This window comes from Diorhabda sublineata, chromosome 11, assembly GCF_026230105.1.
Source record: "Diorhabda sublineata isolate icDioSubl1.1 chromosome 11, icDioSubl1.1, whole genome shotgun sequence".
NCBI lineage: Eukaryota > Metazoa > Arthropoda > Insecta > Coleoptera > Chrysomelidae > Diorhabda > Diorhabda sublineata.
This window is the reverse complement of record NC_079484.1, coordinates 9,139,885-9,163,920: the sequence shown is the minus strand read 5'-3', so window position 1 is coordinate 9,163,920 and position 24,036 is coordinate 9,139,885. Positions and strand designations below refer to the sequence as shown.

Below are 24,036 nucleotides of genomic sequence, written 5' to 3'. Positions count from 1 at the left end.
TCAAATAAATTGCTGTTTATGTATCTAAATCTTTATTTTTAAATTCATACATGTCTTTATTCTCACAACATTATGCTCCATATTTCTATTATTTAAAGAAATTTATGAATTAAATAAATCTCACCCAGCCACGCCTCTGTTTATCGCAGACTGTCTCTGGCAGGAATATTTCGAAGAAATTGTGTACATATGCCTTCCGACAGATTCGGTCAATAGAAATACATTTATGTTTACGATTCGATGTTTTCATTTGTAATTTGACACGTCCTGTATGGATGGTAGAGGTCTACTATTTGAGTAACTTTTCATTCTACGTCCACTCGGACAATTTTTCACTGAGCAAATTTTTCCCATTATAATTCTATTGTCTATTAAAGTTTTCTTATAATTGTCACTTTTTAATTACTTGCAAAAATTCTTACAAATTCACATTAATTAATTAACATTCAGCGTTATCTCACGGTAACTTTTCTAGGTTATATTTAAAAACTTATTTTGGACTAATGAGTAGTTTAGATTTTGTATACCAATATTTGATTATTTAATTAGTTATTTGATATATTAAATTTTCTAACAATGTATACTTCACTCTATCTAAAATAACTAAGTTCATATAGTATCTCGTCGGACAGGTCAAATTTTGAATTATAATTTACCGTCTACAAGCGGACAGTTTTTAAGGCTAAGCCCCCATTTGAGATGGTCCTCCTTGCCCTTCATAACGTCCTGGATTTTTTTACATGAGTCGACTTTATAAATTGAGTATGGTTGAAATCAATTCTACTGAATTCGATACGTTTGGTTTCGTCATTCTTAGTTATTCGGTTTTTACTATATATTAACAAATTATCTGTGAGGAAAATGGTTTAGAAAAAAACTTTGTTTAAATAAAACTAGAGAAGGAAAAACTACAATTTAAATTATAGTCAATGTTATGCCGTTCCTTAAATAAAAATTAGGTGTCTACAAAGAATTGAGGTCAGTAATGATATGAAAAGGATTAGTTGACACAATTGGGACTGTCAATAAATCAAGCTTAGTTACAAACTGTTGAATGCGAGCATTTTCTTTGGCTTCTGACAGAAACATACGACATATATATATTAGGGAGAAGTAAACACAAAACCATCAACATCTACACTTTACTAGACTTTTCCATTTTCATCTAGAACGAATGTAGGGTACGCGAGAATGTGCTGCTAGGTTGCCAGATTTTATTTGTAATTCCGTAATCTGCATTTATAAAACTTAAATGTATAGAAAAATACCAATTTCACGAGATCATAGAAGAATTTAATTGAAAATAATTCCTCAATTTCTACAAAAGTACTTATTAGAAGCCCCTAGAAGAACAAACGAATGTGAGGCGTATTAATTCCAATGTTTCTTCCAATACGATTTGAAACTTGCGACTACACAGACTGCTGCAAAACTTGTTGATAAAGTGCGGTTTACCAAGACTTACAAGTGTGTATTAGCTATTACTATTACTATTAAATGAGATGGAACTAAAAACTTTGCGATATCACAAAAAAATCATCACTGGCTGTGTCCGCAGAAATTTCCCAAAATTATAACAAAACCAAATTAGAATAAATATAATAAATCGAAAACCTCATCCAAATTTCTTTGGATTTATCTAAATGAAATAAAAAAAGTCTGTTATTACTTTTATATTCTATGATTGATGTTTCCCCACTACGCTAACTTCTATCTAACTAACACTCTCGTTCCCTAAGAAAAAGTTCTTAGTTCAATTTGTTTTCTTTTACTTATGTATTATCAATTCTTGCTCTATTAATTGAATTTATTCATTGATATTTTTGCGTTATTTGCTGCAAATATGGGGTGCATTCAAATTATTCAAAATGAAATATTCTTTCAATATGATAGACTAGACAATACGGGAACTTTATATGGAGAACTGCAGTTACAAAACTGGACATGATACTGCAGTTGAAGCAGACTAAATTCTTATAAAGCTAATGAAGCATCTAATAAAATACTTGACATTAGTAGAAATATAGAAAACCGATTGCTTATAATTAAAAAATATAGTACAGTCATTAATATGTCATACTATATTTTTTATTCTTGAGCCCCCACCGCTGCAATATTGCAATATTCTCCATTACTATTGTTATTTTTAGCGTGCTTTGGGTCGACCTCTCGGCCGTTCCATGGCTGACTTCCACTTTGTTATCTTCCGTATCTCTTCTTCGTATATGTCCAAACTACTTGAACCTTTGGATCTTTATCGTTGTCACTATATCACTCTCTTCCACCTCGTTCTTGATTTCGCGGTTCATTAACCTTTCTAGGTACCCTCCATCGGCCTTGATAGGTTCCATTATCTTCCTTAAGACACATGGTTTCATCAGACACATGGTTTCGGCTCCATATGCAATAACTGGTCCATTGTCTAATTCATGTTCTGTATATTTTAGCTTTGGATTCGTGCTCAGTCCTTTACTTCTTAGAAACCCCACATACCTCCAGTACGCTTTACTTGCCGCTTTGGTTCTCTTCTCCACTTCTATGCTTTTATTATTTGCCTCGCTCATTGTCACACCCAAATACTTGACATCTTTCACTCGTTGAAATCCCTCTCTTTATTTGTCCTTCTCTTAGTCACCAACATGTACTTTGTGTCTTGAACATTCACCTCCAACCCCATTTCTGCATTCTGTTTTGAGATAAAGTCTCTCCCACGCGTATTTCGTCTAGTACTCCGTCTATGGCGATATTGAACTGAGTTGAACTTTCTTAAAAAAAAACTACTAAACATTGTGTTTAGAATAAATTCTTTTTGTCAAAATATAATATTCTCTCAAAGTGATAGATTAACTAGTACGGAAGCTTTATATAGCCTTATATAGAGAGCTACATGTCCCAAAATTGGCCAGAATACTATTAGAGTAGATTAAACAGATACAAAATCATAAATAAAACAAAAAATGTGTAGTAGTTAACTGTGAAAACTGCTTGAATAGTCTGCTCACATAAGCTAGTGAAGGATTTAATAAAATACTTGACAGTATTAAGAATATAGAGAATAATTCAGCTATTCTTCAGGCCAGAGTCGTGAGCACTGATTAGAGAATCGTACTGTTGTACTGAAAAAGTTACAAATAAAGAATTATTTAAAAAATAAAGGTATACAAAAACTTTTTTTCTGTTTTTCCAAAAATTATATGTATGTATGAATTTTCCAAATTCATGACATATTTTAAAAAACAAAAAAAATTAACTTTTTCCAAGTTTCTCAAGGATAGTACATATACAATTTTCCTTTGAATTCCATTCGATTTAAATAACTTTTGTATCAAGTTAATTTCTTTTTATTTTATATTGTAATTTTTATCCCACGTGAAAATATTACATTATGAGAATACAAAAAATGTATTTAATAAAATCCATTTATGTTTATGAAACTTGCATTTCAACAACCGTTCTATATTGTTACTTATACTGAGGAATTCCACGTAAGAGTGGCAACCTCGTTGAGTTTAATCAGCACAAAACACAAGCACCGCACAAAACGCAGGCGCCTATTACAATTTGCGAGACGGTGTCGGTCTTTCGCGTCGAGCAAACACAATTCTACCTCAAACTTTAAGCAGTGCGGCGCGATCAGTTGAGAAGTGAGGTAGAACAAGTTATTAATTCACTAAATCCATCAAAGCGCATTAATAATTAGAAAAAAAGGCACCGAAAAAATTATAAAAATTTTATACGGTGCAAAAATCCGAGTGCAAGTGGTTACTGGTCTTTCTTCCTATCAGTGATTAACATTAGTGAGATTATGGGTACGGAATTCAAGCATGCCGACTCGAACATGGATGATTCTGGAAATAGCTGTGGATCTAGTGTAGTTTCTGATTACAGTGGACCATCGTATACTGATCTTGATGGAGTGCAGATATCTGACATTGAAAACGACACCGATTCACATGCTCTACAGGTTGGTAAAAACTTTAGTTCTACTCAAGGGGATAATTTTGCAAATGGAACGGACGTGCGCAACAGATTTGTTTTGACACCGGGGTGCGTGGGAAAGTACGGCGAGTAAAAATTTCGCCAAGGACAATTGAATTATTCACGCAATGGTTTTTTCCATATTTTGTAAATAACAATTGAAATGACAACTACGCAAAAGATGACTAAAGATTTTTCAAATTTAGATTTTGAAAAGTTAAATGTAATACGCTATAAATAGTGCTAAGGTATTTTAAATTTTGGTTGAATGAATCTGTTGCTGGTTCGTTCTAAAAAAGAAGTAGCTGTTTAACACCTACCGTACAAGAATGGAGGTTAAAAATCTTTATTTGCTAATGTTTGATAAGTTATTAACCGTATTAATTCCATTATTTAGTAACTAACGCAACAAGCTTCCGTACTACTGAATTTTTTTTTCTATAAAAACAAAAATTTGTCAAGTTCAATAGTAGTTTTTTTATTTCCACAATATACGAAGATCGGAACTGGAAATATTTTCAAAGAATTTGTATTAAAAGTAAAAGAAATGTTTTTGACTAAACCTTTAAACAAAACGCATCAATTTTCTATAATAATTTGTTTTTAAAGCTAAGTAATAACGATTAGAATCCACCTTCACTTTGTTTACATTTAACCATTCACTGGATACGACCTAGCAATCATTTTATTTTTTAATTAATAGATATATACATGTATAAACATTCTTCTAGTTTTTTAGTTCTCCATTAGCTTTTTGTGTTTTAACTAATGGAATTAAAAATGTAAAACAACATTGAATTCATCATGAAGATTGAATAAATAATATCAAGGGTAAAGATGTATTTAATGTAAATTATTTAGGAATGAAGTAGAAAGATGAAATCAAATTTGAATTTATATCTTTTGAATTATTGCGTTTGGCTAGCAATACATGTATTCTTGGAAGAATTTTTGGAAGTCATTTTTCATCTGTTCTTCATTTTATTTATAAGCTCGAAATGGGTCTCTACGATAAGATGGACGGTAGTGTTTCTCGGTGGGTCTCTTATGTTGGTGACTGAAATATAAATGCGGTGTGTTTAGAAATCTTAACTGGTAAAGCGTAACTAATAGATCTGGGCCTCATTCCTATTCAGCTTAGTCCGAATTATTTTTCCGTTCCGAAATTTACTCATTAAATAGATCTTCCCTTTCCGGTCTTTAGTGAGGACAGTAAGGAGAGATAGAATGCCTTATTGTCAAAAAATTATTTACAATTTTTAGAGAAGAACTTGTAAATCACTACAGAACAAAACACTCAAATAACTAAATGAATGCACACGAAAAATTCAATAAATAACGATATTATCTTTTAAATTGTCAACATTTTTATATGTAATATACATACATTACAAGAATATTATAATATGTAAAACTTTGTTTAAAAAATCAATATTAATATTAAACCAGTCTGTCGAATGTTCAGAATTGAATATTAGTATTAGAATACAAGTCGTTTAGAGCGTAGCAGGCAATTTCTAGTAAATAGGACCTCAAATTTTTGCGAAATGCGGGAAAAGATGTGATAGATTTGATTTCAATTGGCAAATGATTAAGCATTTTCTCCGCATTTTACAGTATTGATCCTTTAACTAATTCTGAACGTGGAAAGATAAGCTTAGCTCCTTGGAAACGGATCTTATCGAAAAATAGGCAGAACTTAATTTTTTAGATAGAGCGCCGATATGTAACTCCCATTCGAAAGAATTGTTAACAACAAAACCTAGAACAAGACAGATTCTTCGTCGTCAATAATGTTATCTAGTATAAAGGGCTATTTTTATATGATAAAATTTAGTTCTAGAAACGTTGAGACAAAGATGATTAGAATCGCACCATGATTTAAGGGTGGTTAGATGACTAGATTTGTTCCTATGAACATATGTGACATCAGTGTTACTCCAAGAGAAACTAGTATCATCTGCAAAGAAACATATTTTACCTCTGATGTCTAGATAAACACTGTCGTTGATAAATATAAGGAACAAAATAGGGCTTAGTACTGAGACATGAGGTAATCCACATTCTATTGGCTTGCAAGAAGACATCTTTGTATAAACCTTTACAATCTAACTTTACTTGGTAAAGTATTACTTAATCCATACGGAGGTGATCCCCTGAAACCGTTGTACTACATTTGTTAATTAAAATATCATGATTTACACAATCAAAGGCCTTAGAAAAATCATAGAAAATTGTTGCAGTGGAGTAAAGATTGTTTAGGTTGGAACGAGCATCATTTAGGATAGATAATAAAACATCATTTGTGCATTTTTTACTTAAAAATTCAAATTGATGATAAGGAAATTGCAGACGATCTAAAAACGAAGAGACACTGAGCAAATTCGGTAATTGCAAAAAAACCGAAGACCAAGCCCATATAATAAACAATTATCATTGCACAACGAAAGATAAGGGGCGAGATCAATACAGACAAAAGTACTTAAACGACATACTCGGTCGGGCAAAGACCTAACGAAATGGTTGAAGACAAAATGGTAACTCACGACGATGAAATAAACATCAATCTTTATCACAACCTTAAAATGCAATATTAACATATCAAATTTAACCATACAATTGTATGGTTATGTAAAAAAACTGAAATTATACTATTTTATTTAGAAAACGAAAACAGTAACTTATTCTTGTGATTTTTTGGAATGCCGTAGATAGGATGCGTTTGTTTTGGCTTTTCGTCAACGCGTATCTGTACACTCCTAGTAGTAAAGAATTGAGAAAAAACGTTTCCATTTCTGCTCCTTTTGCATTTTATGGAAGAGCAGGGTAGTGAAGCTTGCAAATAATGCAGATGTGTACTGATGAAGAGTTTTAGCTCTCAAAAACACTCGAATCAAAAGCTACTTGTGACACGGCGAATTGTAAATATTGTCATAATGGAGAAAAAGAAGAATTTGGCTCATTTATCTAGGCAACCGTTTAAGAATTGTTCCAGTACTAGTTGGAATGGAATTGCACTACATAAATTTATTCGCCATATTATTTATCACATTTTCCTATGGCACTGGGTAGAGCCAAAATCCCAGTCGAATGCTTTAGACGTGTTTAGTTAGATAACCTGAATTATTTTTTTCGTATTTATATTATTTGTTTCTCCGTCTTTTTTTTAAATCTGTTTTTTCATTTTTTTCAAATTTTTTGGGGAGCATACTTTAATATATTTTCCCATTTTCATCTAAAAATAAACGACTGGCATAGATTGATATTAACTTCTTATTTCTTCCTTCTTATATATTTTTGTTGATAAATCTTGATTTTAGTTCTCTACTGATTTATATATACTTTTCGGAAGACGTAAAATATAGCTGGTAAGACCGACTAAGTTAAAGTTTCAACTGTTTTGGTCTTAATCAAAATATAGATTAGATGGAATAGTAAGTTAAACATGATGGAACCCCTACATATTATGGAAGACATATGAGAATTCTACTAAATTAAAAACTTTATTACTTTTGGATTGAAAGCAGGGAATTCGTGCTATAACATTAGATCTACTCTGTTGAAGGGTCGTAAGATATTGGTCGCATCTAACGTCGATATAGTGATCGGGAATGTGTTGAACGTTCGCTGTCAAGCTGTTTTTTATTTCTGTCAGTTATTTTTTACATAAAGGATGTTTTTCTGCTTTTTGTTCTATTTACTTTATTCAACCGAAATATTTTTATTGAATTTAACGAATGGTGAATCTGGTAGTAATTCTTCTAATTGCTTTTTGAAAAATTACAAGATGTATGCATGACTTACCCACTCTTAAATTGTATATAAAAACGGACATAATTTGAAACGAAAACGGATATCATTTGAAACGAAATTATGCGAAATAATTTATGGAGATCAAATTTATTTTACTCTTCCTCAAAAATGAATTGAGTAATTTCTAAGAAAGGCTGAAAATTAACGTTTGATCACAGAAAACACATTGATTAAACCAATATCTAGTCTATCTCTGTCACCTCTGCCAACGAACGATTTTTCTAGTGCTCAAAAACAGTTATTCAACGGTTTCATCCGCTGAATGCAATTATTATAGCTCGAATAGATGAGTTGTGATACTTTGAGTCGAAAATATGTTCAGAGGGTTCGTATATTTCTCTCTTGAAAGGCAGGGCATCAGTTTTGAGATACCCCGTATACATAATAAATCTGCATCGTTTTATAATGTTACCTAATGTTGTCTGACGCTTCTAGTCCACTTCTTCTTGTCTATTCTTCTTCAACTGATTGGCAATTTATATTGAGTTAGTATTTAATTTCTCAACTTGATCTCTCTAGATTATTTTAATCAGATATAAATATCAAAATATTTCGAAACGAAAATATAATAAACTGCAGATTAAACAAAATAATTCTTTTTATTAAGATGCGTCCTTATTTGTAACAAAACCGCGAACTGTACGTCGTAGTGAACCATATGTCGTGGACATAAAGACACTCCGATTTTTTGTTATATTCTCCTTTCTACTTTTCTTCGTTATTTGTTTGAATGCGTGCATCGAACACACGGTGGTTCCAGCGCACAGATTAATAGGAGGGTGCGCACATTTGCAGGTATAAAGACGGTATATGCAATCTCTATATTTAGCTTGAAATCTTGATTACCGTTAATAAAAGAAAAAAAATATAAAAGAGTTAACAACAGAGTAACAAATAGTTATTACTTTCTTATAAATGTCATAGTCTCTTAATCTAATCTAACCTAACCTAACCACCTTAAATTAAAAGGCTTTTTTTGTGGAAAATTCAAAATACGTAATGTTTTAATTATTTTGAACCTAATATCAAAAATCATTCTTAGAAAAAACAATTTTTTCTATCAATTTTTGTTCAATATTTTATATAATATTGAATATTTGCTCATTTTGGAAAATCGTAGATGTTGCTGATGGTTTTTCGTTTTGTCTTAATGGTAAAAATTATTCAAAAGTTCGTATGTGCGTTCCTCGTTCCCCACCATTCATTTGTGTTTGAGTGAATCTATAATCTCGCACACATTCAATTTTGATTTGAATTTTAAATTATAAGGTGTCCGCCTGGAAGGTATACTACTTTGTTTTTTTGCAAGTTTTTAATATCTGCAATTATGTATGGAATACAATATCAGATAAATGTTCGTCTCTATTAGCTTCACAAATACGAGCCCTTTTGAGAACATTTTTCATTACATTCTTCACTTCATTACAATTTCGTCACGAATATTTTGTTTGAGTTGCTCAAGCGTTTCTGGTTTGTTTGCTTTTCAGTTACCCCCACATAAAGAAGTCTGGAGCAGTCAAATCACGCGATCGTGGAGGACATTCAACATCACCATTTCTTGAAATAACTTGATGTAGAACCCAAAGTATACAGTTTTCAATCATATCTCGATATCGCTCCCCATTGACAGTTAACGTTACGCCGTTTTAAGTTTCATAGAAGTTACGTCCAATGAATCCTCCTGACCAAATTGCAAAGGTGACTGATGAATAATTTGAGGGTTTTCCATTGTCCAGAACCGACTATTCTGTTTATTCACATATCCATTCAAATGAAAATGTGCCTCGTTACTCAATAGGGTTTTTTCATGAAAATCGGGGTAGTGGGCGAGTTGTAACACCCTATTGGCATATACACGGCGACGTAAATGGTCTTCCGGAAGAAGCTCTTGTGTCAACTGAATCTTAAATGGAAACAAATGCAAATCCTTGTGCAAAATTGTAGTCAAATTTGTTCTTTGAAGAACAAGCTCCTGAGCACGGCGTCGAATTTAGGTTGATGGATTGTTTTGAACACTTTCTTGAGCAGCAGTAATGTTTTCAGTCGATCTTGCAGTACGTTGTGGTTCATGCTTGGGCCTATCAGCTACAGTGCCTCTTTCTTCAAAATCATTCACTACACGATAAATAGTGCGTCTTTTTGGCACGTTGTTTCTCGTAAATTTTTCATCGTCATAGTGATCGATGATTGATTTTGATAAAATGTTTTAACGATTAAAACACTTTGGCGTACCGAATATTTTTCCATAATAAATTTGCCACGTCTCTACTTCACGACTGCCAAATATGAACTGTTAACACTAATGTTCAGCAAAATGGCGGCAAAACAAGGTAGTACACCTTCCCGGTGAACACCTTGTACTTAAACACATCAAATCTTTTTTAATCTTACGATGCTTACATGAAATAGGTGCATTTTGTGTTCATATTATTCCAGTTTGATTGGCACAGCTAATTTTAAATGAATTTTTCTTTCAAAAATACATTCGTTTGATGCTTGATATATATCATATATTAAATTCACCATAAAAAGAATGTCTCTGCGTCTCTGCCATATATTGACTGAATTTTACATACGTAAGCTATCTCCGCCTTGTGTGCTGCCTTTGCTCATTTTGTGCATTCAAATAAAAATTTTCCAAGCCCTCTAACACAGATTCATAGCTGTTGATGGATCGAGGATCCACTATTACACTCCTGAACCGAAAACACAAAGGGTTAACCTGATCCGAAAAAGATATAGACGGTCTCTTTAGCCGGTAAATTGATGGCGACCGTTTTTTGGGATAGTCATGAGGTTGTGTTCATCGACTATCTTCAGAATAGTCACGCGTCATTGTAGGACAACGCAGCTTCTCAAACTTCAGTGATCACCATTGTAAAAATTTGCGGATTCCACTTCGAATTGTTTTCTAATCTCAAAAAATTGAGGAGAAATATGCTTCTTATTATTATTATGAAGGACCGAAAAGGTTCGTAGTATCGTAGAACGGAGTGTATAGACTGTGTACGTATGTCATTCACGACATTTTTTCCTTTCTCAATAATCATTCGATACCGGAAATTCCAAGTTATCTTTGGGAATTCCAAGTTATCTTTCTTTTATCACCTTCTTAATGTCTTAATAGCTTGCAATTGAATTAATCTGCCCCGATATATCTAGTACACGTTTTACAAAAACCAACACACCTAAATCCTTCTAGTTTCTACATGTTCCATAGGACTACCTTCTATTCCTTACTTACACGAACCCAGGCGAGACGTTTTGTATCGAAGAGAAGTTCACTTTCACTCGAGACAGCGAAGCGGGCAGATCTCAAATGCCCAGATCTCAGTGGAGCTACGCTGCTCTTAGAAATACGGCACGCGCGATTCAGTTTAATTTTACGTTTTGGATATATTCTTTTATATATTGTCATCCACGTTTTTAAATTTGCATATCATCATAATTTAAATTATCAGCTGAAAAATTTGTTATTTTGCAAACATAATTCAGATTATGAAGAAAAAGAAAATTTACCAAACTCATTGTCAAGTCAATCATCTGAAGTATGTAAATGGAATAATTTTGTATGAAGAAACGTTGAAATGGTCCATAAAGCTGACGCGTCATCTCATTGATGAATTTTCATTGAAAGCTCACGAATCTTATTGAACTATTTTATTACCGCCATATTACCCCAAATAAGTTTCCGAAGGGATGAAAGAAATAAATGGACATATTCCCGGTAGTTTTATAAAATATACATCGTCAATAAATAAGAGATCAAAGTCAGTGTATCCTCAATGGAAACGAAATATATAGTCCTCTAAACGCGAGTATTTGTGTCGTGATGGTATCGGTATGCACTAAATGTAATTTATAAACTGACTTGAATCCACAATGTTTTGTTTTAATGTTACGTTACAAAGTATTTGATAATATTTAAAATGTGTCAACAATTTAGAATCTACAAGTGTACACAATGTGATGATAATAATGTGAAAAGGTAGGTTATTTCAAAAATGTATGTCAAGTTAAGAACAATAAAATAAAAAAAATCGCTTTTAAAACAAAAATTTTCTATTACAGTGTGGTCCAACCAGTAGCCTAACTGCTAATTTCTGATGTTGAAAAATATTTTTACCCAATATTTAAACAAAAAAAATCGAAAATAATTCAGCATCATCGTAGTACATCTCATATTGCTATCTTATCCCTCAAAAAGTGTTTCTGTTTGTTTTATGAAATAATAAAACGAGGGCCGATCGCTCCGTGCAGACGCTACGCAGGCAGAAGAGAGCGGACATGCGCTGTAGGCGACTGCGAAGCTCTCGCACTACACACGCCGTCAATTTTGACATTCAGGCGTCAGTCGGCGTGGTGCTAAATCCACGTAAACATGTGATCCATTATTGATGCTCCCGCCAAGTTGTAATTGCGAAGTGTGATTTTTTCTACAACCTTAAGGCAATAGTGCTGCAGGATCCATCGGAAAATGAGTCGTATGTATATGAAAAACTTCATGAGTGAAGGTAATGTGCGCGAATGGTGTTTAACGATGGCCATAATAATTAATGTGCCAATGAAGGGGGCCAAGGACGCAAATCTGTCGTTTCAGATGACCTGGTTCAACGAATTGACAGAATGGTTGAAGAAAACTTTGTCTGCGGAATTTCCAGAAGTTTCAAGGTCTGTTTTGTAGTCTTTGGGTATTGAAAAGTTTGTCTGACAAATGTCTCAATCTCTTCGAAGATTATATTAAAAATTGAAGTGTGCGAATCTTTTGGCAATGAAATTATTGTTTTATATGAACTTGTCTTTTATAGCCTATAGGAAGTTGAACAAAAATGTTATTCGTACATAAATATGAAAGAGGTTCCAGGATTTTTCTTCCTGAAACCAAAACTTGCACTGTTCCCATCGATTTTGAGTGACCTTCAAGTGAAAATTTGTGATCTTGAGGCAGCCCTATTCTACCAGAAGAAAAAGTGTCTGTGTTTGTGTCCAAATACTAATTATCCTTAATATAAATAGGTAAAAATGTAGCGAATGAGATCCTGCATTATTTCCTTTGAAGCGACGGATTTAAACCGACTATTGGATGGGATGGGATGGGATGTTGTTTGCTATGGCGTTTAGTTCGCAGTTTTGTTGGAAGAGGGGAAGCGCTTTAGGTTTTTTTTTCAAATCTCATATCCAGCCTTTCGAAAACATTCATTCACGATATTTTTTCCTTTCTCAATAAAACTATAATCATTCGATACCGGAAATTCCAAGTTATCTTTAGGAATTCCAAGTTACCTTTCTTTTATCACCTTCTTAAAGTCTTAATAGCTTGCAATTAAATTAATCTGCCCCGATATATCTGGTACACGTTTTACAAAAACCAACACACCTAAATCCTTCTAGTTTCTACATGTTCCATAGGACTACCTTCTATTCCTTACTTACACGAACCCAGGCGAGACGTTTTGTATCGAAGAGAAGTTCACTTTCACTCGAAACAGCGAAGCGAGCAGATCTCAAACGCCCAGATCTCAATGGAGCTACGCTGCTCTTAGAAATACGGCATGCGCGATTATAGAAAGATTGGCGCCAATACATCTACGTCCTTAAAGTTATATATCATTTTTACGATAATCACTCTGTACAGAGACCGATAAATTAGCGAAACGTGTAGGAACTATTTCGAGACATGTTGTGTGGTTTCTTCATGTTAACATTTTTGCATCTTAAAAAAATTCAAATCTATTGAAAAATGTTGATGTCATCTAAAGAAATATTTGATTTTATTCATGAATATCAACTTTGTTTTTTTGGAAACCTAATTCAGATTATGAAACAAGAGAAAATTTACCAAACTCATCAAGTCAATCATCTGAAGGTCTTTCTCTAAATTAATTTCTCCATTGTCGTAGCGAAATAAGTGTATATATAAATACTACTTAATATATACCCATTCGTAAACACTGATGTATGTAGATATATGATGGCTCTATCAAAATTGATCTCTCAAAATAAAATACATGTTAAACCCGAAAAACCTAAATCAAAAGCAAAAAATTGACTTCCCACGTACATGCAAATTTTCCTTCCACTTCGAAAGAACGCACTATTTTCTCGAAAATTTTGACTGCTTTTGATTTTCCCACATTAAAAATAGTAGTACTTATCTTTCTAACAATAAAACGCGGACAATAATGATGTTAAGGTAATAAAATGGAATGAAAGATCCTAAGGAAGAAATTGGAACCTGTCAAAACCGACGGAGGATACTCAACAAGGTTAATGAACCACGGGATCAACAACGAGGTCAAAGATGGTGATATAGTTAGCAGTGATAAAGATACCAAGGCTTAATTGGTTTGGACATAATCCAAGAAGAGATACGGAAGGTAACAGAGTGGAAGTCAACCATAGAAAGGCCCAAAGCTCACAGAAATGTAAAAGGATAATGAGGGAAGCGAAGTGATTTACCGCAAAAGATGAATCAACAGAACCCGACAGGGCGGCTATCATCCGTAATGGCTGTAGAGCCAATATATAATAAAAATAAAAAAGTGGTAAATCAATTTTTATTTAAACAAAATATATGTATTAATATAATCATCTACTTACTATCCTTGGCACATAAATACGCTTTTACTTGATTACTACAAAATTTTTGTTGAGGTCAATCTTGGGAGATAGTCCCATTAGAGAAGAGAGTGGTATGTTTTTAAATTTCCCCTTGCTTACGTTACGGAAAAATTATTTTATAGAATTTAAAAGGTTTTATTAAAGCGGAATTTATGTTTCATTAATTACGATATAACACGATTATAGTTTCATCGGACTTTGTTCATGTCATTTTTTTTTTCGATCACATAGAAAGTGGGTCATTAATTAATAGAATTATAAACATAACTAGATCTATTTATTATTCGAATGGTGTAATGGAAGTTAATAATAATAAATAAACTATATTACAATTATGAACTAAAACTGAAATATACGTGAGATAATATCAGATCGTGAAATGATAAATGTGTAAAAACATCTGATAATATTTTATGTGTGTGAGTGCATTGATGGGATGATAAATTTGATTGGAATTGATGGTGTCACTTATCAGATTTCGTACCAATAAAGTTTCACTTGTTTTTGTGAAATAGTTTCTTACTCAAAGTATGCTAATAGATCATGTTTTTCGTAAGATTTGGGTTTTCTTGAGTGATACAAAACCTTTAGGGTGGTTGATATTAATTTTATATCGTAGATTCGGTACACGTTATCAAATAATTTCCACTAAGTTACCCATTTATATTAAGTTGCGACAGCCATTTTAGGAAGAAGCACCTGGACCAGTACTCGTTTCCTTTTACATTAATATTAGCTAGGGCAGCCATATGCATTATCTGGGCAACAGTGAAACCTATAGAAGGCAGCTCGAGTGGATAATTTATTGCTAAAAGACAGCACTAGTCCCTGAAAGTCACCATAAGTCTCGAACATGACAACCTTGGCAGTTTCAAGCTGCGACAGCCTGGATACATTACCACGTAGACAAATATAGTCTAAACTCACGCTCTCCGAGGTAATATATGCTAATTAATTGCTAATAAATAGCACGAGTATCTGATCTCGAAACCCACCCCCAAGACTCAATCTCGACAACCCTTCGGCGGTGTTAAGCTGCGGCAACCTGGATACGTTACTACGTCGACAAAAATAATCAAAGACTCGCGCTCTCCGGGGTAATACATTGCTAATTAACTGCTAAAAGATAGCACGAGTGTCTAATCCCGAAAACTACACCCAAGACTCAATCTCGACAACCCTTCGGCGGTGTTAAACTGCGGCAACCTGGATACGTTACTACGTCAACAAAAATAGTCAAAGACTCACGTTCTCCGGGGTAATACATTGCTAATTAATTGCTAAAAGATAGCACGAGTGTTTAATCCCGAAAACTACACCCAAGACTCAATCTCGACAACCCCTCGGCGGTGTTAAGTGCGGCAGCTTGGATACATTACCACGTAGACAAATATAGTCCAAACTCGTGCTCTCCGGGGTAATATATTACTAATTAATAGCTAAAAGATAGCTCTAGTGTCTAATCCCGAAAACCACACCCAAGACTCCATCTCGACAACCCCCCGGCAGTGTTAAGCTGCGGCAACCTATAAACGCCAACTCCCCGACAGAAACAGCTACGGACACGCGGGATAATTTATTGCTAAAAGATAGCATGGATCTTGAATACCGAAAACCACCCTAAGATTAGAACCCGACAACGGCTCGGCGGTATTAAAGATCGGCAGCCTGAAACTTATTCAATCAATTTTTAGGCTGCGTTAAAATATAAAAATCGCATTGTTTTTTTGTATTATCGCGAAATTGGTCGTCTAGACGAAATAACGCCATTTACTCTAAAACTTGTCGAAAATCATAAATTGAATTGATTGTAACCTAATTCCAAAGCATGAAAAAATCATTCAAAAAAATGGAAACAATCAATTTTTGATCAATAATAACCCATAAAAATAATTTTCCATTAAGTTCTTACAGCTTAATAATAAAAGACCTTGATAATGCTATTAATAAGATATTCGTTATCAAGATATAACTTTCTGAATTTGTGAGAATATTTTCAGGAATATTTATGTTTTTAATTTTTATAAATGTCTCATCTTTTTTGAATCTAGACAATTTTGTTTGACATTCGGGAATGATAAATAACAATGACTGAATTTGGATAAATATTTGGTAGGAACTGATCGGGAACTATTTTCCAAATAATGCCGTAGTCACTTAGTTTGTTAATCAGCACAGAATTGTCGGATGAAAGCAATTCTTGTGGTACAAAACCATCTCTACTGCCGGCTTGAAAAATAGTGATTACTCGTTTCCACCCCTTGAAGAATTTTGCCTTATGTAATAAAAGCTTTCAGAAAAAATTTGTTGTGCAATTTTGAAACAACGAACTAATGTTAACAATTCATTTATTCAGCACTTTTCAAGATATAGTTAACAAGAAACACAATTTAAATTATACTTTAACGTACTTTTTTTTTATTGCGCGTAATTTTTACTCAACACTTTGGATAATACATATTATTCTGGACGATATGATTGATCATACATTTTCTATTCTTCTATTCAATATCGCCCAAAACTCTTCAATAGGGAAAGCCTGAGGAACATTTGGGTGATTATCTTCTTTCGTGTCAAATGGTATGCTTAGTAAAAAGAGGCTAAATCCTCCAGCCTAAATTATTACGTCATTGGGATGATGTGTATCAATAAAATCAACCAATTTTGGAAGACATCTCCCTGTATAAATATGTGCATCCAACTCCTCACCCCTCACATACCCGACATAAGGAGGTGAAATTCCTGCTTCGGATACGGCATACCAGACCAAACATTTATCTACATATTATTTTTTGGATTCATATTTCACGTTATTGTGACGTTTTTCTATATCATCCGTGTGAAATCCATCATTGATTAGGTGAAATATTTTTTGTCACCGTGAAATGACGTCTCCTTAATGCAGTGCATCATATCCGAATTCTGCGCAATTGTTGCTCAGTATATTTTAGACATTCCTTCCTTTTCTGATGTTTAACTCTCTTTCTTTTTAATTCGCGACTGATGGTCATGTGAGAAACCTATTATCGGTAAGCCAACTTCCAAGTTGATTTTGTCTTTTGCACATTCCACCAATCTATTCGACTAAGCAGTACTCAAAGCTTTAGGCCGCCCACTTTTTGGTAGGTTTGAACATGGTATTCCTTGTTCAAATTCACTTATTGTTTTATAAATTGTTGTAAGTGCAATACTCTGCTTTCTGAATATATTCACAATGTCATTTTTTAACAACCGTTCTTCTAAATTGCATATACAGTCATATTTGTTCGGATATCTAACTTGTACGCCATAACTAAAGTAAAATTTAAATGACATATGAAAATTGAATCCTTATAAAATCACTTTTTGTATGGCAACTAGATTTAAAGTCATTTAGAATTGAATTGAAGGCAACGAATTTTTTCCGAAAACTTTTGTTAAACACGTTCATACGAATAGTTAAAATTAACATAAACGCCTCAAAATCGCATGAATATCGGCTCCTTAGCTAGGTCAAATGTTATTACTTATTTCATAAATTCTACTTTTACTTTATCGAAGGCTATAAATAGACCATTCAATTTAAATTATCCATATTGTCTTTATTTGATTAAACACTAATAATTTCGAAACAAAACTACTTAAACTATTATAACTTTAGGCTCAAACATCACTGTATTTATAGCTTTTCGAAGACTTGTAATTAATAAACGGAAATTGACCTTAATCTTTAATTTAATTTGGAGTTACTTCATTTATAATATTTTTTGCTTAATTTCAATTACTACCAGTGCGGATCTGAATAGAAACTCCATGTCAGCCAACTCATCTCTTTTGCTAACGCGATCGGTGTGATTTGAATGTCACGCGACATCTAATTACTCTCAGACGTCACTAACATTGAATTATTTTTAGAAAAACAACTGGTACAAATGCAAAAATATCCTCTACAAATTATATCGACTATTGGAACATGAGTAAAACCTGTGACTGTTACATTTTCATTGAAACTCACGTCCTAGATTCGGAAAACTGTGTAAATTATTTTTTGAACATGAATTTTCAACGTAGATGTAGAAAAAAGTATCTATAGTTTATACAGGATGTCACGAGGAACTTTACATACATAATAAATAAGTTAGGTATGTGGTAATGTGTGTTGATTGTAAATTATTTATATTTTATGTCGGATAATAAATTGTACCAAACAAAAATAATGAGCAACTCTGAATAGTTATAAAATGAAGAAAGACGTTGATCGTTAGACGTTTCTTGATATTTTATACCCATTGTAATTATTGTCTTTATCAACCGTTTTTATGTGTACTAGCATACATTTCTTCTGTGTATCTACGTTACGTACTATTGTGTTAGCTTTGGTAGAGATTTTATTATATTTCTCAAAATGCTACATCAGGTTTCGATCACAAAATATTTTTGTTCATGGGTTTTGTAGAGAACATCATAGGGGATTATCCCCCATCACTCAATAAGTCGTGTGACTGACACATAGATGGCGTTACCTTTGTCAAATCCATATGACGTTTATGAAGTACCAACTTTCAAAACACCATGTATGAAATTTCATGACATTTCGATTAGTCAGAATAACATGACTACCATTTAAGCTACTTTTGATATTTTTAAAACAATTTCTTATGCTAATTTATTATTGTTTCTTGATGAAAACAATACTGTGCAAGATCAGCAATGGCTTCAAAAGTGCTGCTCCATCGAAAAGACCAGTTTGTTATTGGTTTGCTGAATTTAAACGTGAACGTAAAGACATCTATTATGGTGAACGTTCTGGTCATCCAATGAGGTGGTTACTCCAAAAAACATAATAAAAGTCCACAAATTGGTTATATCTAATCGTAAATTGAAATTGCGTGAGATAGCTGAGGCAGTGAAGATATCAGCAGACAGTGTGTTTACAATTTAGCCTGAACTTTCAAAGTGAGTGCAGGGTTTACTCACAGTCGATCAAAAACAACGTGTTGATTATTCAGAGCGTTGTTTGTCAATGTTTACACGTAATAAATCGGATTTTTTGCGTCGATATGTGACAATGAATGAAACATGGATCCATCACCTCACTCCGGGATCAAAACGATCCTCATCTGAGTGGAGAGCAGTCGGTGATACACGTCCGACGCGTCCAAAAGTACAACAGTCAGCTGGGAAGGTTATGGCTTCAGTATTTTGGTTCATCGCTTATCTCCAAAAAGGCGAGACAATCGATAGAGAATACTATATAGAGTTGTTCGATCGCTTGAATGCAAAAATCAATGAAAATATGCCACATATGTCGAAGAAAAAATCATTGTTTCACCAAGACAGTGCACCGATTCAAAAGTCGATGGCAACGATGGTTAAATTGAACGAATTACTTCCTAATCCACCGTATAGTCCAGATCTGGCCATCAGTGACTATTGGCTATTCGCTGATATCAAAAAAATGTTTACCAGTAAGAAATTCAGCTCCAATGAAGAAGCAATTGCTGAAACCAAAGTCTATTTTGAGGCAAATAACAAATCCTTCTACAAGCACGGTATCGAGAAGTTAGTGAAACGTAGAAATGATTGTATTGCTCTCGAAGGAGATTACATCTATGAATAAAATCGATTTTTGGCAAAATTGTGTCACACAACTTAGTGATTGATGTATATTATGTGGCATATTGTGTCCAGTAGATACTCGTATAGTTTTTAAATTAGACACTCTTAATAAATCTCCTTATATAATTTTAATTCGGATATGTAATAATTAGTTTTCAACGTAATCTGAATAATGATATGCAAATTCATTCATTTGAATCATTAAGTTGCTTATTAAAAAATATGTTATTACATTTAATTATAAACGATAACCCCAATTGTGAAATTTAGGCTAATCAATTTTGTTTTTAATGTAGGTATATTATTTTAACAATATATTTACATAGTCATTCGTATCTCTTGAATGCATAGACCTCTTTATTTTTAGCACATTTTTGTAGCTAGTAGCGTTTTATCCGTCCGTCTGTCTGTCTGTAACAGCGATATCTTCTCACAAAAGCAAGTAGCCAGTTTGGTTTTTTTGGCATTTAATTCCTGTATAGCTGTAGATGAGCCGGAACGATAGAAATTTTTGGCAATATTAGGAAAAAATTATTGAATTAATAAAAATGTGATTTTTTCCATATAAAATATCATTTAATCTTGCTATATGTCAACATTTTGTTAATATTTACTGATTGCTTACGATAAAAACTTCCCCGGGAATACGACAACTTTTTTACTCGATTTATTTTTTGCAACTTTCTACTCCTTTGACCTTTCTATCCAATTTTCGTGATAATTCATCTTGCTTTTAGCTCTCTTTTGATAAAAAATCAGTTCATAATAACAGGTAAATTTTAACGTTTCGACCTATTTCGGTCTTTATATTTGACATTAACAATTTGCATAGTTAGAATAATCAATAGATCACCTACAAAAGAATACTGAAATAAAATAAAAATAGAATACTTCTTTTAACAAGAGGAATAAATTTTTTCTTTAGTTTCTTAACTTTAGTTCTTAAACCTTTAGATGTTTTTCTTAATGGATACTCTTGATTTTAGGTCCCTTTTGACAGAAAAATTTTTTATTGTATGTTCTTTAATCGATTTTCTAAATATTGATATGTCTGTCCTATGTAAACTACGTCAAAAACAATGTAATCTGCTACATAATATTACTACTTATGTTTTTGGATAACATATTATGTCCTCTACGATTTATACTAATGTATTTATAGATAAGATTTGATAGCTGTTGGGAAAGTCCTTGTACATATGGAACAAGGAAAATAGTTTCATGTATCTGTTTATCCTTTTTCTCGTTTCATGGAAATTTCTTTTCATAAATTAAGATTTTTGTTAATATTTATTGATCGGTAACAATAAAAAAGGGACCGAGAGTGCCAGAACTTTTCTACTTGTTTCATTTTCTTTAACCTGTTACTCCTTAGACCTTTCTATCCAATTTTCGTGATAATTTAACGTTTCCACCTATTTCGATCTTTACGAAAATATGATTTGACATTGACATTTTGCATTAAGATTAATTAATAGATCACCCACAACATACTACATACTAAAATCAAAATAGAATATTAGTTTAAACAAGGGGAATAAATTTTCTTCTAGTTTTTTAACTTTACTTCCTAGAACTTTTAATATGTTTTTCGTAATCGATAGTCTTGATTTCAGGTCGGTTTTGATAGAAAACTTTTTTATTGTATGCTATTTATTCGTTTTTCTGAAGACTGATATGTCTGTCCTATGTAAACTGCGTCACAATCATTACAAGATACCTACTACATAATATTACTACTTTTGTTTTTGGATGTGAAATATACATAAAATATTTGGATTATTGATATGATTTGATAGCTGTTGGGAAAGTCCTTGTACATATGGAACAAGGAAAAGTGTTTCATGTATCTGTTTATCCTTTTCTGGAATATGTTACCAGTTATTTTTTCAATGCAGTTTTTGCTTTTAGAATCGCTAAGTATCTAGATAGTTGGACAGTTCTATCAGTCAAACTTCAAACTAATAATTAGGTACTGATCTCTTTTGTGACATAGTATGATAAAAAAGTTTGAATATTGAGAACCAAAATGGTTTTGTATACCATTAAGTTCTTCTATTATTGTTGATTTCATATAATGTGACATCACATCGATTGTGAATTGAAGTTTTTTATGATAAGAATTGAATTTTTGATTTATGTTTTCAATTTCATTTTTTGGTACATCAGTAATGTAATCATCTATACAACGAAAAAATGGAATATTTATATTAATTTCGCTTAAGACAAGACTTCAAGATCTTCCTTTACTAGTTTTGCTATAAATAAATCTCCTTGTTTAGTTTTTCTAGATACAAATATTTTTGTTCAATTTCTCGCTATAACAAAATATTATACGAGAGCGACTATATTAACTAAAATGTGACGCAAAGATCATACTACCGTTCTGAAGGAAGAATCATGAAGAAAATATTCGGTCCAGTAAAATAATACGTCCTAATAAAAAACTTTTCACTGTTTACAAGGTCATGGTCACGACTATAAGACTCGTAAGATTGTGGTGGGTGAGTTACATCGGATGGATGGATGAAGAGTCAATCTATGAAAGAATTTCCGGTGTCGAAATAGCTGGAAAAAGCCGAATCCAAGATGGTTACACTGCATCAAAGGAGAATCTAGGATTCTTGAAATAGAATAAGAAGAGATAACGAGTGCCTGAATACAGATAGAGTAGTTATCTTCCCTATTAGAATTTTTTCTTCATTTACTGAATACATCATAATGACCTTATTAGGTTAAAATATAGAACACCTTATTAAAAAGAAAAATATATCATATCAGGTTATCCTGGCGAGGTCCACACTAAGATAACACTAAGCTAGGTTGACTCTATTGAAAATAAATTAATTTTTTTAGGCTTTGCTGGTTATGTCCATGCAAGGAATCTGTAAGGATCACTTTACTAAAATAAAGACTATATCTTATCAGGTTATCCTGACGAGATCCGCAATAGGATCACATCAGGATAACCCTATATAAAATAAATAATTTTTCATCAGGTTTTCCTGTTCATGTCCATACGAAGAATCTCTCAAATTTACCTGACGGGATAATATTTTTACACGAAATTTAGAAATTTTGATAAATCATGTCTTCTATTTCATCAATGTTCATATTAGAAGCGTTCGGATCTAACGAACGTTCTCTTTCATTGGCTCATATCCAGTTGTATGACATTAGTACTGTCAGATGTCAAATTTTCCTATTTGTGAATGAAAGTTTTTTGTTAGGAATGTATTTAATGTGTTCACAAGTTTTTTGTACGAAACAAATGTAAACATCTTATAGCGATGAGTGGGTTGTTAATAATTATTTATGTAACAAGTGCAAAAAGTATTTATTGTAATTTTGAATTTTGGAAGAAAAGGCAGGATTTGTGATTCTTTTTTTTTGGTTTATCTAAAAAGTTTCTCAAAATGATGTTAATTGGTTTTATTAGTTTTATATGTTTCTATAATTGATAGATTATTCTCAAACAGAATGAAAATCTAATCAGGGATATGCTAGGTAATCGTGATTAAACCAGTTCCAAGGCAATCCTGATTAGGATCTTATGATGCATTTCTAATCAGGACCATATAATGTAATCCTGATCATGACCATATAAGATAAACCTCATTAGGACCTCATTAGTGATCTGCGTTACATTCTCATCAGGTCCTTGTCAGGTTATCCTGATCTTTACCAGACCAGGTTGTGGAATTATCTAATATCCTCCACAAAAAATTCAAATCGGGTTTCTAATGCTCGAAATTTAAATGATGGACTTATTTTCTAACAAGATGCATCCAATTGCACTACCGTTTCTTCTATTGTGGCATGTCTGTAACAACTGTAGTTGCAGTATTTATTTACACTGAAATTTTTAAATATCTATATGAATTATGTAATTAAATTACTATATTGTGGCTACCAATGACAACGGAATAACGGTCATGTTCAAGGTAATAAAAAATCACTGTTGATAATAGCTTCAAGGTCTTTCAAAAAAAGAGGAGATATAACCAGTTGGCTGATAATAATTGA

The 24,036-nt window shown here is 32.7% G+C and overlaps 1 protein-coding gene across 1 annotated transcript in view; it reads left to right on the top strand.

Annotated features, from left to right (window-relative positions):
* The first annotated feature begins 3,543 nt into the window (after positions 1–3,543).
* LOC130450443 (terminal nucleotidyltransferase 5C) overlaps positions 3,544–24,036 on the top strand; it is a 183,194-nt gene continuing 162,701 nt past the window's right edge. Inside the window, exon 1 of the mRNA XM_056788818.1 lies at positions 3,544–3,964. Within this exon, the coding sequence (XP_056644796.1) occupies positions 3,806–3,964 (159 nt within the window). The 5' untranslated portion in view covers positions 3,544–3,805. The remainder of the gene's footprint in view (positions 3,965–24,036) is intronic.